Source organism: Heteronotia binoei, chromosome 12 (assembly GCF_032191835.1).
Source record: "Heteronotia binoei isolate CCM8104 ecotype False Entrance Well chromosome 12, APGP_CSIRO_Hbin_v1, whole genome shotgun sequence".
Classification (NCBI taxonomy): domain Eukaryota; kingdom Metazoa; phylum Chordata; class Lepidosauria; order Squamata; family Gekkonidae; genus Heteronotia; species Heteronotia binoei.
In genome coordinates, this window is record NC_083234.1 from 51,876,946 (window position 1) to 51,890,578 (window position 13,633).

At 43.3% G+C, this 13,633-nt stretch overlaps 1 protein-coding gene across 6 annotated transcripts in view; it reads left to right on the forward strand.

The window, feature by feature from the left end:
- NR6A1 (nuclear receptor subfamily 6 group A member 1) overlaps positions 1-13,633 on the forward strand; it is a 145,367-nt gene that overhangs the window by 116,318 nt on the left and 15,416 nt on the right. For all 6 annotated transcript variants that reach the window (XM_060250507.1, XM_060250504.1, XM_060250506.1 and 3 more), the window contains one exon: positions 11,033-11,088. In XM_060250507.1, the coding sequence (XP_060106490.1) occupies positions 11,033-11,088 (56 nt within the window). The remainder of the gene's footprint in view (positions 1-11,032; positions 11,089-13,633) is intronic.

Genomic DNA, 13,633 nt, shown 5'->3' on the forward strand with positions numbered 1-13,633 from the left:
CATAACCTAGCCATAGGGTGCTTGAAGGACCATCTTCTTTGTATGAACCTATCCATCTGCCTAGATGTTCTGGGGAGGCCCATCTCTGGGTACTCATACCCTTTTGAGGGCAGTCACAAGAGGTAGGGCCTTCTTGGTAGTGCAAAGTGAAAAATTGCTTATTTCATAAGGCTTTAGATAGCATTCATTCTCCCTCTTCTCTTTTCCCCAGAATGAGGTCTTCATTTTGTCCTACACTAATAATGGCTTCCCATAACAAACCAAGAGAATTATTGGATCAGACCGCTGATCCATCTAGTCCAGTCTGTTTCGTTCAGTGATCAATCAGTAGGCCTGGAGGGCCAGCAAACCATGAATAGAGACTCAGGGCTTCCTTTGATGTTACCTGCTGTGGCTGATAGTCAGATGTTTACTGTCTCTGAAATTGCAAATTCCCTTTAGTCTGCATGGCTAATAACCATTGACAGATGTATCATTTAGGAATCTGTCTTAATTCCTTTCATGTTTGTGGCCATCACTGTGTCTGCTGGAATGAATTCCACAGTTTAATAAGCAATTAATAAGAAGTTAGTCAAATAATACTCCTGTCGTCTTTCTGTTTTATGTGTTGATGATTGTATTAAATTTTTGTAAGCCACTTTGAACATGAAGCAAAGCAAGATAGAAACAATTTTAAATATCTTGACTGCAAAAGTAAAAGTATACTGCTTTATAATAAAACTGGCTTTAACTTGATGTGTTTGAAAAAAGGGTCATCAATTCAGTTTTAAGAGAATGTGCATAAACTTGAGTATGCTGTACAGGATTACATTCCAGTTCACTGTAAAATCAGATTATTTTCAAAGCTTGCTTAATGTTACTGAAATATTTAAAAATACCTACATTTAAGATAGTTTATTTTAAATAATCAATTTAAAGTCTTAGATTAACTCTCACTCTCTGCCTCCCAGGTATTAGCTGGCCACTGTCAAAGGCATGTCAGACCACCTTGAGAGAGCTTCAGGTATTGGTAAAAGTTATTTTCAGGGAACGTATCTTGGAAATAGGACTCTGCAGGCTACATGAAGCCAGGCTTGCCTGATCCATTTTAAACCAGGTCTTAGAATCTTTTTCTTTTCCCCACCTCCTCCTCCTTTGTGCCCTCCCTTCTCCTGTGAGCATGTAGCCCAGTCATGATGTGCAACTTCTTCTCAGTTGAACAGAGCAATTACAGTGAAGGTTTGTGAACATCCTGTACAGCACTGCAGCTAGCCATTGGCAGGTCTTGGAGGCCACAGGCAGCCAGTTGCAGCTATGATGTTTGACCTTTCTTGTTCTGGGATCTAGTTTTTGTGTTTTTCTCCTGGTGTTCAAATTCAAAGGCCTTGCAGCCAAATACTCTGTGTCCCATGTCTGACACATTGCCATGCCATATTTTGTAAGGCGTATGTGTGCTCCCTTTTCTGGGCAGTCTGTTCTGCATATAGTTTGCAGTCAGGATTGCTTCGCCCCACCATTTATTGGATAGGCCTGCATCCATGAGCATGCATTTGCTAATCTCCACTAAAGATCTCAGATTCCTTTCAGCAGTGTCATTCTGCTCAAGTATGAAGCTCACCAACTTCCTGTGCAGGATGCCTTCCTTTGCCAAGAAAATTGTGTGTGATGTGGTATAAACTCACCACCATTATCCCATTTTGTTGCAATTAAAGCATTGCAGTGATTAGTTTTTCTCCTTTTCTGTGGGTGGCACTTGTTCTTACAAATTCATTCAAGAAAGATATATTGAGCCATTTGGAGATTTAAATTCAACAAACCATTTTGAGCATTCTCCCACAATTCTTTTAGTGCCTGACTGAAAAAAAACCCGCACCTTCCTTTTGGCTTTGACTCTGCACACTCACAAACACAGAAAAGTCTTCCACCAAAGTACCAAGCATAACATTTGCCTTTTGTTCATCTGTTAAATTAAAGCCACAGATGGCTAAAAATTCAAACTCCTGCCTCAGTTCACACACACACACTGCTTTTTTGTAGAAAACCCCAATAGGAACTCATTTGCATATTAGGCCACACCCCCTGATGCCAAGCCAGGCAGAACTGCATTCCTGCTTTAAAAAAACAAAAGCCGTGTGTGTGTGTGTGTGTGTGTGTATCACAATTTTCTCTATGAAACCTTGTTTTGCAAAGTTTTCTTATAAATGCTCCTTGTGATTTAATACTAGTAAACCCAAAAGACGCTCCTAGGCTCTTAAGCATTTTTTTTTTTGCTGCCTGGGAATTTTCAAACATGATAGTCTCACTGTCATCCCATGATACCATAATATTCTTAGCAATCCCATTTTTGATCATAAAAAGTCCCAATTTCTTGCCTTTTTCTATTGGTTTTCTTCCTGTAGGATTCCAGCAGTTCCTTTTGCTTCAAGGAGTATATGAAATCTTTTAAACCACCTTCTATAGTTCTCAGCAGTAAGTTTTGGGATCTCCAAATATCTTCTTGATTCAGCTAGCCTTATCACAGCCATGTGGAGAAAACAATGGAGAATTTTCAAAGATCAGAAAGGGGAGGATACGCTAATCAAGGGCTTTAAAGTCCTTTTTAAACATTAAGCTTAATCTGAGCTTCTGATAGACTCTGGGTCCATAACCTATAGGGCTAAATGTAAAAAAAAAATCAATTGCTTTGGAAGCACAGAAGCTTATTATCCCCAATCTTCCATGTTTCCCGGTTAAGGAGAAAATGCTGTTCAAACAAATTACAAAGATGAACAGACTCCAGTGGTAACGAGAGAAAAAATTATTTACAAAAAGAGAAGCGCATTTTAGATTACATATTCATGTAGGTACATTTAACTTATTGTGAGCAGACTAACTTCAAAAAGGTTAACTTGATACAGCTCCAAGCCCAGGTAAGAAAGAAGAGAGGTTCTGTATAAGATGAAAACACAAGACAAGTAACAGCCAAAGAGGTTCAGCATCTAACTGATGAGAGGGTGAGGCCAATTGCCAAGAGTAACTGAGTGAGAGAGAATTCTCCTTAACCTTTTCTCTCCCAAATCCTCTTGCATGCAGAATTACACTATCTAACATAAACTACTTTTTTGCATTTTCCTGCTAAGCTGCATTGTAGCATTACTGCATTTATCAGTAGGTAAAAGAGTATTTCAGGTCCCAGTGCTATCTCTGTAACACCTATACTTCTACACAGCTGTGATGGAAGATTGCAGCACTATGGAGCAACACAAGGTTCAGGGTGTGGTGTGGATGTCATCCGCCATACTCTTGCTGCTATGGGGTGTGTGAGTGTGTTTGTGCCCTTGTAGGGAAGAAACAATTTATAATCCTGTTTAGTGCTGCCTCTTGCACACTGAGAACATAAGAGACCATCCTACTTGTATGCCTTTCATTACCTAAGATTAGATTGATCCCAGTGGGGAACAGGGTTTTTTTCGTAGTGGCTCCTGCACAGTGGGTCACATGGGATAAAATGTAATCTGAAAGCATAAGGCATCCAGTAAACAATATCCTAGAATTAGGAAAACATGGCAAAAAGAAAAAGTTGCCGGATATTATATTAATTTAGAATATTGGTATCCTGCTTTTCTGACCTTAAAATTAACATACTAGGTGGCTCAAAGAATAATGTTAAACATACATAAGAGGTCCTACAATTGATAGACGAATAAAAACTAATAAGTCACCGGGTCCGGATGGCATAAATCCGAGAGTTCTGAAAGAACTCAAAGTTGAACTTGTGGATCTTCTAACAAAATCTGTAATCTTTCATTGAAATCTGCCTCCGTTCCTGAGGACTGGAAGGTAGCAAATGCCACCCCCATCTTTAAAAAGGTTCCAGAGGTTCCCAGCAACATACTTTAAAATAGTTAAATGAAATTGATATGCTTTCAGCCCCAAGGGCTGCTTTCACTGCTTTGCGTTGTCATTTCAGATTCCTTTGCAGACAAAAACCTTCTAAGACTATGTGAGGAAGAGGACAGAAGACTGAATGACCTTAATGGAAACACCACTTGTTTCTATTAAAGAAGAGTGACCTCTTCTGGGCAATGTTGAAAAATGCAGACTGGAAACACAGCGGAAGCAGTACTGCATTTTATCTGTCTCCTTTCTTCCCTTAAAAAGCATTTGGATATCTCATTAACTTCCAGAACAAGCATTCTGCAACACCTTAAAGACAAATGTCTTAACTGTGGCATAGTGTTTTCTGCATAAGATAGTAAACTTGGACTGTTATTTAAGAAAGCAGTTGCCTTCAGCCTTGCAGAAAGTGATGATGATCTGTATCTGTCTACTCCAGCCAACATTGTTGCATTGTTGTTTTAAGTAGGACAGAATAGATGGGTTTGTCCATCCCAAAGCCTGTCTGCATGCTGTGTTCTTATGGACCTGTCTTTGGAGGACATCCCTGTTGTGTTTGACACTCCTGACTTGTGGACCTTGGGTTGTCGTTACATCTTGACCTGGATGGGTAGATGAGCTAGCTTAGTAATGAATAGATTTCAGCAGCCTTGTAAATGTTCCCAACGCTATAGACAAACCTATCCACATGGTGCTGGAAGGCAAGCATTTTACTCTTGTTCTGCTTGGCCAGGCATGGATCTTAGTACAGTATTGAACAGTGGCCCCTACAATCCAGGACCCAGGACTGACTGACCAGGTTTCCTCTACATGGACTAGGGTAAAATGTCTCTCCTGCTGCCATCTACTCTCTTCTGGTCAGAGATGGCAGCAGATTTTCTATTTTAAAAGCCTTTGCTGTCTTGTCCTTTGTGGTGAAGTAGTTTTAAGAATTCATTGACTGAACTTCAAAGTAAAATTTGGGACATCTTAACAGCAGAAACAACAAGACTGCAAGGGGATTCTGTTGACTTGGGGAGGTAATTGCTGGCAGCTTATCTGGATTTGTTAAGAGCTGTTGGAGGGGAATCCAAGTAACATCTATTCTTGGAGAGGGAAAATACACTGCCCATACTGCAGTTTGGCCTCAAGACTTGGTTGGAGTAGTCTCATCTGATATTCTGCCAAATAATTGTTAAAGTGAAAACAAACCTCCAGGTAGGAGTTACAGATAAAGTGTAGCATGTCTGCAAAGACCAAGCATTTAGGGTCAAGTGTGTTTGGAGACTAACACTGCTTCTTAGTGGCTTGCTTCAGAAGTGAAGCTACCATAAGAACATAAGAGAAGCCATGTTTGATCAGGCCAGTGGCCCATCCAGTCTGACACGCTGTCTGGTCCACCAGAGGGGCCAGGATACTAGAAGCCCTTCCACTGTTAGCCACCTGCCCCAAGCACCTAGATACATCACTTGCCCCAGACAGTTCCATCTATAGCCACTGATGGACCTCTGCTCCATATGTTTATCCAATCCCCTCTTGAAGCCATCTATGCTGTAGCTGCCACCATTTCCTGTGGTAGTGAATTCCATGTGTTAATCACTCTTTGGGTGAAGAAGTACTTCCTTTTTATCCGTTCTAAACTGACTGCTCAGCAATTTAATTGCGTGCCCACAAGTTCTAAGTTCTTGGAAGGGAGAAAAGTACTTCTTTCTCTACCCTCTCTATCCCATGTATAATCTTGTCACCCCTCAGTCGTTGTGTCTCCAAGCTTAAAAGTCCCAAGTGCTTTAACTTTCTTCATAGGGAAAGTGTTCCAACCCTTTAATCATTCTAGTTGCCCTTTTCTGCACTTTTTCCAATGCTATAATACTTTTTTTGACGTGTGATGACCAGAATTGTACACAGTATTCCAAATGAGGCCATACCATCAATTTATACAGAGACATTATGATAGTGGCTGTTATGTTTTCAATTCCCTTCCTAATAATTCCCAGCAGAACGCTGGCCTTTTTTATTGCACACTGTCTCAACATTTTAAGTTAGCTCTACCATGACTCCAAGATCTTTCTCTTGGTCAGTCTCTGCCAGTTCAGACCCCATCAACATGTATTTATAGTTAGGATTTTTGTCCCCAGTGTGCATTACTTTGCACTTGGCCACATTGAATATCATTTGCCACGTCAACATGCACTCAACCATTCTCAACAAATCCCTTTGGAGGTGCCTCACAATCCTCCCTGGTTCTCAGCACTCTGAACATCCACAAACTTAGCCACTTCACTCCTTACCCCTAACTTCAAATCATTAAAGAATAAGTTAAAAAGCATGAGACCCATTACTCAACCCTGCGTCACCCTACTGCTTTTACCACCCTCCAGCTTGAAAATTGTCCATTTATTCTCATTCTGTTTCCTATTAATTAGCCAGTTTTTGATCCACAAGAGGACTTGTCCTTCTACCCCATGACTGTTGAGCTTACTTAGAAGCCTTTGATTAGAAACTTTATCAAAAGCTTTCTGGAAGTCAAGGTAAACGGCATCTATGAGATCCCCCGTGTCCATATGTTTGTTTACCACCTCAAAGAACACCAGCAGGTTAGTGAGACAAGATCTTCTCTTACAGAACCCATGCTGAATCTTCCTCAATAGCTTTTGTTCATCGGTGTGCCTACTAATTCTCTCTTTAATAACCGTTTCCACCAACTTACCCAGTAATGACATCAGACTGGCTGGCCTGTAATTTCCTGGATTTCCTACGGAACCCTTTTTAAAGATGGGGGTGACATTAGCTACCTTTTAGTCCTCAGGAATGGAGGCAGATTTTAATGAAAGATTAATATTTTTTGTCAGTAGATCAACAAGTTCACATTTGGATGTATGCCATGGTGATTTATCAGTTTTTAAATTGTCATGGGACCTCCTCTCTCATCCCCTCAAGCTGACTCAGGTCTTTCAACACCCCTCCTGAAATCAGCAGTTCTGGAATGGGCAAGCACTTCTCATCTTCCACAATGAAGACAGAGGCAAAAAATTCAGTTTCTCAGCCATTTCCCCATCATCCTTCAGTAATCCTTTTACCCCTTGGTCATGCAAGGACCCCACTGCCTCTCTGGCTGGTTTCCTGCTTCTAATGTATTTGAAGAAATTTTTATTGTTTGTCTTTATGCTTTTTGCAATATGTTCCTCTTAGCCCCTTTTTGCCTGCCTGATCACAGACTTGCATTTTATTTGCCACAGCCTGTGTTCCCTTTTATTAACCTAATTAAGACTAGCTTTTGATCACTTAAAGGAATCCTTCTTACCTTTTACAGCTTCCATGCAGGCCTTTTCTATACCTATTTGTGCCTTTCCTAACTTGTAGTATATGTTTTATCTGAGCTTCTAGGATTGTAGTTTTAAATAGTCTCCAAGCTTCACCAAGGGTTTTGACCCTTTTTACCTTTCCTTTCAGTTTCACATGCCTCCTTATCTCAGAGAAGTTACCCCTTTTAAAGTTAAAAGTGGTTGTGTTGGCCTTTTTAGTTAACACCTATTTATACAAATGTTGAACTCAATAACATTATGGTCACTGTTCCCATGTGGATATCAAATTGACAGGAGTTGTAAATATTCCAGAGGATGGGATCCTTTTGTGTCGCTTCAGAATAAACTGCCGCCTTTAGAAGCTTCTTCACCAGAGCCAATTGATCAGAATGTGGCAAACTTAAGAGTTTCTTACTCAAACATGCTGCCCTTGACAGCAACCATAATAACTGATGGGTAGCCATGTCTGTGGCAGTAGAAAAGAGCAAGAGTCCAGCAGCACCTTAAAGACCTAACAAAATTTGTGGCAGGGTTGGAGCTTTCATAAGTCTGAAGAAGTGAGCAGTGACTGCCACAAATTTTGTTAGTCTTTAAGGTGCTACTAGACTGTATCATATTTTCATGCACAAAAGGCCTTGGAATGTTTAACATCTTTGCGAAGCAGATTCCTGTTTTCTGTGGCTTCTCTAAGTCCTTGCATTTCATTTTATTCGATTTATATCCTGCCCTCCCCACCGAGGCGGCTCACAACATAAAATTAAAATATATTAAATAGTTTACAGCAGTTAAAACAAGAAAACGATCTATCAATATGCTATCCTACAACCTTCCTTTGGGGTTTTTCATGTACCGGTCAGTTATATGCCAACCGGAAGAGGACTGTCTTACAGGCCCTGCGGAACTGCCCAAGGTCCCGCAGGGCCCTCACCTCTTCCAGTAGCTGGTTCCACCAGCAAGGGGCTGTAATAGAAAAGACCCTGTCCCTGGTTGACTTTAGACAGGCCTCCTTCGGCCCGGGGATTGTTAGTAGATTTTGAGAATCAGATCTAAGCACTCTCTGGGGAACGTGTGGGGAGAGACGGTCCCTGAGGTAGGCAGGTCCTAGGCCATACAGGACTTCAAAGGTAATAACCAGCACCTTATACCGAACCCGGTATATTATTGGCAGCCAGTGCAGTCCCTGGAGCCCCGGCTGAATATGCTTCCACCTGGGGAGCCCTAATAACAGCTAGGCGGCGGCATTCTGCACTAGCTGCAACTTTCGGGTTCAGCACAGGGGCAGCCCCATGGGCATTACAGGGGCATTACAGTAGTCCAGCCTCAAAGTGACCATTGCATGGATCACTGTTGCCAGATCGTTGTGTTCCAGGAAAGGGGCCAGCTGCCTTGCCCACCTAAGATAAAAGAATGCGGACTTAGCAGTGGCTGCTATTTGGGTCTCCATTGTCAGGGCAGGCTCCAATAGTACCCCCAAGCTCTTGACCCTGTGTGCCATTGTCAGTGGCACACCGTCAAAGGCCGGTAGGGGAATTTCCCTTCCTGGACCATGTCGACCCAAGCAAAGGACCTCTGTCTTCGCTGGGTTTAGTTTCAATCTACTCAGCCTGAGCCATCTAGCCACGGCTTGTAACGCCAGGTCCAAATTTTCTGGGACACAGTCAGGCCGTCCATCCATGAGTAGATAGAGCTGGGTGTCATCAGCATATTGGTGACAACCCAACCCGTACCTCCAGGCAATCTGGTCAAGGGGGCGCATGTAGATGTTGAACATCATCGGGGAAAGCACTGCCCCCTGAGGCACCCCGCAATCAAGTGTGTGCCTCCGGGACAGTTCACCCCCAATCACCACCCTTTGTCCCCGACCATCGAGGAAAGAGGAAAGTTATTGTAAGGCCAGCCCCTGAATCCCCGTGTCAGCGAGACGGCAAGTCAGCAACCGATGGTCAACCGTATTGAGCGCTGCTGATAGGTCTAACAACATCAGTACCACCGAGCTGCCTCGGTCCAGATGTTGCTGAAGGTCATCCACCAAAGCAACCAGCGCTGTCTCTGTCCCGTGACCCGGGCGAAAGCGGACTGATGGGGATCGAGAACAGAAGCATCCTCCAGAAAACTCTGTAACTGCAACGCCACTGCCCTCTCAATGAGTTTACCCAAAAAGGGTAAATTTGAGACCGGCCGATAGTGTGCCAATTTGGCCAGATCTAGAGTTGATTTTTTCAGGAGAGGGCAGACCACCACCTCTTTAAGAGGTGCTGGAAAATGCCCTTCCATCAGGGATCTATTCATGATATCCCGTACAGGATATCTCAGCTCCCTCTGGCAAGCTTTAATAAGCCAGGAGGGGCAAGGGTCCAGATCACAAGTTGTAGGGCATGCAGACAAGAGGATCCTGTCAACTTCCTCCAGGCTGGGAACATTGAACCAGTCCAGAACACAATCCGAAGACAGGCACGGAGCCTCAGGTTTGCATACTGTCTCCAATGCGGTGGGGAGGTCGCAGCGGAGCAATGCGATCTTATCTGCAAAGAAATTCACAAAAGCCTCACAGCCAATCTCCAGTTCCTTAGAATTTGGTCTGCTTTGTGGCAGCGTTGTAAGAGTCTGAATTGTATTGAACAATTGTGCCGGGCGCAAAATTGTAGACGCAATGTTCGCTGCAAAGTATGTTTTCTTTGCAGCTTTGACTGCCATCTCATAGGACTTCATAAACTCTCTATAAGATGTTCTAGTCGCTTCATCTCGAGTATGCCGCCATTGCCTCTCTAGTCATCTGAGTCCTCGCTTTAATTGCCACAACTCCTGGTTGTACCAAGGTGCCGGCTTTGGAAGAGGGCACAGAGGACGCCTAGGTGCGATTTCATCGATGGCTCTGGAGAGTCTGTCATTCCAAGACTCCACCAGGTCATCCAAGGAATTGCCAGGAGGCCAGGGATCCCATAGAACGGCTGTGTGAAGCCGTTCTGGGTCCATCTGGCTCCGTGGGCGAGCTAAAATACGCTCACCGCCTAAACAGGCTGGTGAATCTGTGGCTGAGTTGGCACATGTTTGGGTGGCAGCAATGCTGTAGTCCAGCCAGTAGATGGAGCCCAATTGTACCCAGCTGGGGCCCAGGAATAAAGCCAGAGGCAGCTTAGGAGAATTCTGAACAGCTGTGCACAAACACACCTGCTGCAGCATTTTTCAGGGGGGAGGCTAAGCATGGTTTCCTCCTCCTCTCACAGTTCAGTCAGCAGACAACATATTTGAATGCTGGTTTTGTTGGATAGTTTTGTTCCTGCATTATACTTTGAGTGTTGCCAGCTGCCTTTTTTTTTTTTTTTTCAATTTTTAACAGCTGCCTTTTAAAAACAGTGTAAATAACATAATATTGTACAATCAACACCTTTACAAAACTGCTCCAAGGAAAGGAGCCAATCAACAGTGCAGACCAGAGCTTCCATCTAGAGAAAGCATTTTCCTTTAAACAGAGCAGGTGTGTTTTCTTCTGCATGCACTAGACTTCCCACAGAGCAAAACTACAGAACTCCCTCAGTAGTCAAAATAGCTCTTGATGTGCCTTTTTTATACAAATTTCCTGCTGGTGCAGTGCCCCAAGCCTGCTGCAGGAGTTCAGATGACATGAGCCCTCAACCTGATCCCCAAAGGGTGGTATCCTCTGCATCACCTGCAAAGGATTCTCAGGAGTGGGAAAGAGAAGAATGGGATATGGCCATGATCTTAGCTTTCCTTGGGTCCAAATATCCAAAGGAGGACTGTGTCATCCACAGTCACATTTTTCTGGAAACTTTCCAGTTGCTTGTTTTGAATGGAGAGAGAAAAAGCAGTCTTCCATTTCTCTGATTGTCCTGTTTTCAGTTCCTGACCAGCTGCTTTTGTATTCTCTTTTTCCCCAGCAATCCGAGAAGATGGCATGCCAGGAGGCAGGAACAAGAGCATTGGGCCTGTCCAGGTGAGCTAGTTGTTTGAGTGTCTTGAGTCCAGCCTTCCTCTGCTGGCCTGTTGTCTCTTCTCTATACCCAGGCCCTGTCAGTAGGCCTCATAGCAATTGAGCAGTTGACTGTTTTCAGTGCTGTGGTCCTATTGATGCCACTGGCATTTCAGAAGAACAGATTTCCTTTGGATTGTTCCTATTATGTTCGGGGGAGGGGGACCTCTTCTGTTCTGTAGCTTCCTGTTCTTTAATGGTATCATGTCCCTATGGCTAGCTGTGTTGTGCAGAGCCATGGTTTGTGAGAGGGAGAAGCAGTGTGCCTCTTGTGCTTGGGTTTCACTTTCCTTACTGTCCTCCTGCAGCTGTGGTTTCCATTGGTGCATCTTGGCAGGAAGGAAAGCTACTTAATGCTAATTTTTGTGAGTTTTACATCCGTAGAATGAGGGTAGGTAGGATGTTTGTGGTTTTCCAACTCACATTTTTGGGTAGTGTTTCAGATCAGCTGCCAGGCATATGGAGCCATCCCAACCCTGTCATGGATTTTTCTTAACTGGCTCTGCAAATAAGGTGACAATTTCTCCAGTAGAGGAGCAGTCCTTCCATCCTTCGAAAGTCCTTCAGTCTCTTCCAGGCTCTCTGTAAATCTTTCCGTGATCACAACACAAGTTGTTGCACGTGGGGAACCCAGTAAAAGTCTTGCTGATTGATGAGCTGGCTTGTTGGGAGATGTCTTGTAAAATGCTTGGTAATTCAGTGCAATAGCTTCTGCCGCACAAGTGCGAAATGATTGCCACTTTCCAGATGGCCAGCAGGAGGGCTGCTTTGGAAGGCAGAGAGTGCTTTTGCATTTGATTTTTAATGTGGCAGCAAAGTAGTCTTAAAGAATGAAGTTTTCTGGGGCCAGTAATGGCACCTCTTGAGAAGCTGAGGTTCTTTCTTTGACAAATCAACTTGGGGTGGCCATGTTAGTCTGACTGTAGCGGTAGAAAAGAGCCAGAGTCCAGTAGTCTTTAAAGACTAAAAATTTGTGGCAGGGTATGATCTTTCATGAGTCACTGTTCACTTCTTCAGATATAGCTAGAATGTGAGTCCATCTGACCTATATATTGAAAAGTGTTTTCAGATCCTGGATGACATCAGCAGGCAAATGACAATAGCAGGTGAATGACAATAGTAGGCGTGTTTGGATTAGGTATAATATGCAAGGGGTAGTAGAGAGTGTTCCCTCTAAGCTAAATTAGTGTGAGCAAGCTCACAGTTGTTTAGCCTCCAGCTCACATGTTTTTGTCTCTTAGCTCAGGAAAGATTATTCCACAGCAAACTAATTTATGCAGTAGCCAAATTACTCACTCCCTTTAATGCCGGTAGCTCATGAAGTAGAGTTTTTGCTCACAATGCTCCACAGCTTAGAGGGAACACTGGTGGTAGGCATGGAGAAATCAGCATTGGTTAGGAGACTAGGTTTTGATTAAGTCCAGGTGGATGCATTGTCTTGTTTCATTATCTGTAACAATTTAGCAATCTCTCTAATTACCCTTTGAACTTCCTTTGTAAGAGAACTGCTGTTATTAGGTCAGCAACTGAATGTCCTTGAAGTTAAAATGTTCCCCCACTGTTTTTTTAATGCTGCGGTTTCTGATGTCATTCTTACATCCATTAATTCTTTGTTGAAGGGACTGGCCTGTTTGTCCAGTGTAGAGGGTGGATGGGCATTGCTGACACATCATGGGATAAATCACATTAGAGGATGAGCAGAAGTATGAACCTGAGATGGTATGGCTGATGTTGCCGGGGCCACTGATGGTGATAGTGTTAACTTCTTAACTATAACGTGGATTCTGGTACCACAAGGCCTGCAACAAGCCAGGATACCAACTTTGCTCTTTTATAGATATAGCAACACCATCAGTGGACCAAAACCTTGGTTTTCTGTCTCACCACCAATGCTGATTTCTCCACACCTGCTGCTACTCTGCATATCACATCTGATCCAATCTCACCTGTTGTTGTCATTCAGCATTTGAAATCACTTTCCAATATATAGGACAGATGGACTCACATTCAAGCTGTATCTGAAGAAGTAAGCAGGTACTCGTGAAACCTCACACCCTGCCACAAATTTTGTTAGTCTTTAAGGACTCTTGTTAGTAAGGACTCTTGTTAAGGACTTTTGTTAGTCTTTAAGGACTGGACTCTTGCTCTTTTCTTTGATGAGTGATGCTTTAGCCTTCTTTCAGAGATGCAAACAACTTTGTACTAACAGGAAATCCTAAGGGATTTGTCTACTGGCTACTGGGTGGGGGCAGGGGAGTAGCACTGAGGGAGCAGTCCTTCCTCTTAATGACACATAAGAAATAGCTGCCAACAAAGTCACAGGCTGAAACCTGACCCAAAGCAGAGCAGATGGATGAGATTTGGTGGATGGACTTCTGCTTCATTGTTAACTTTAGGACAGTGAACATAGCGCTGGGGGAGGCAGAGATCCTAGGGTGGCTGCAATCCTGTTGAAAGTGCCTGTAGCTAGGAAGACAGTTGAGTGCTCTTGAGACTTTTCTGAGTGAGG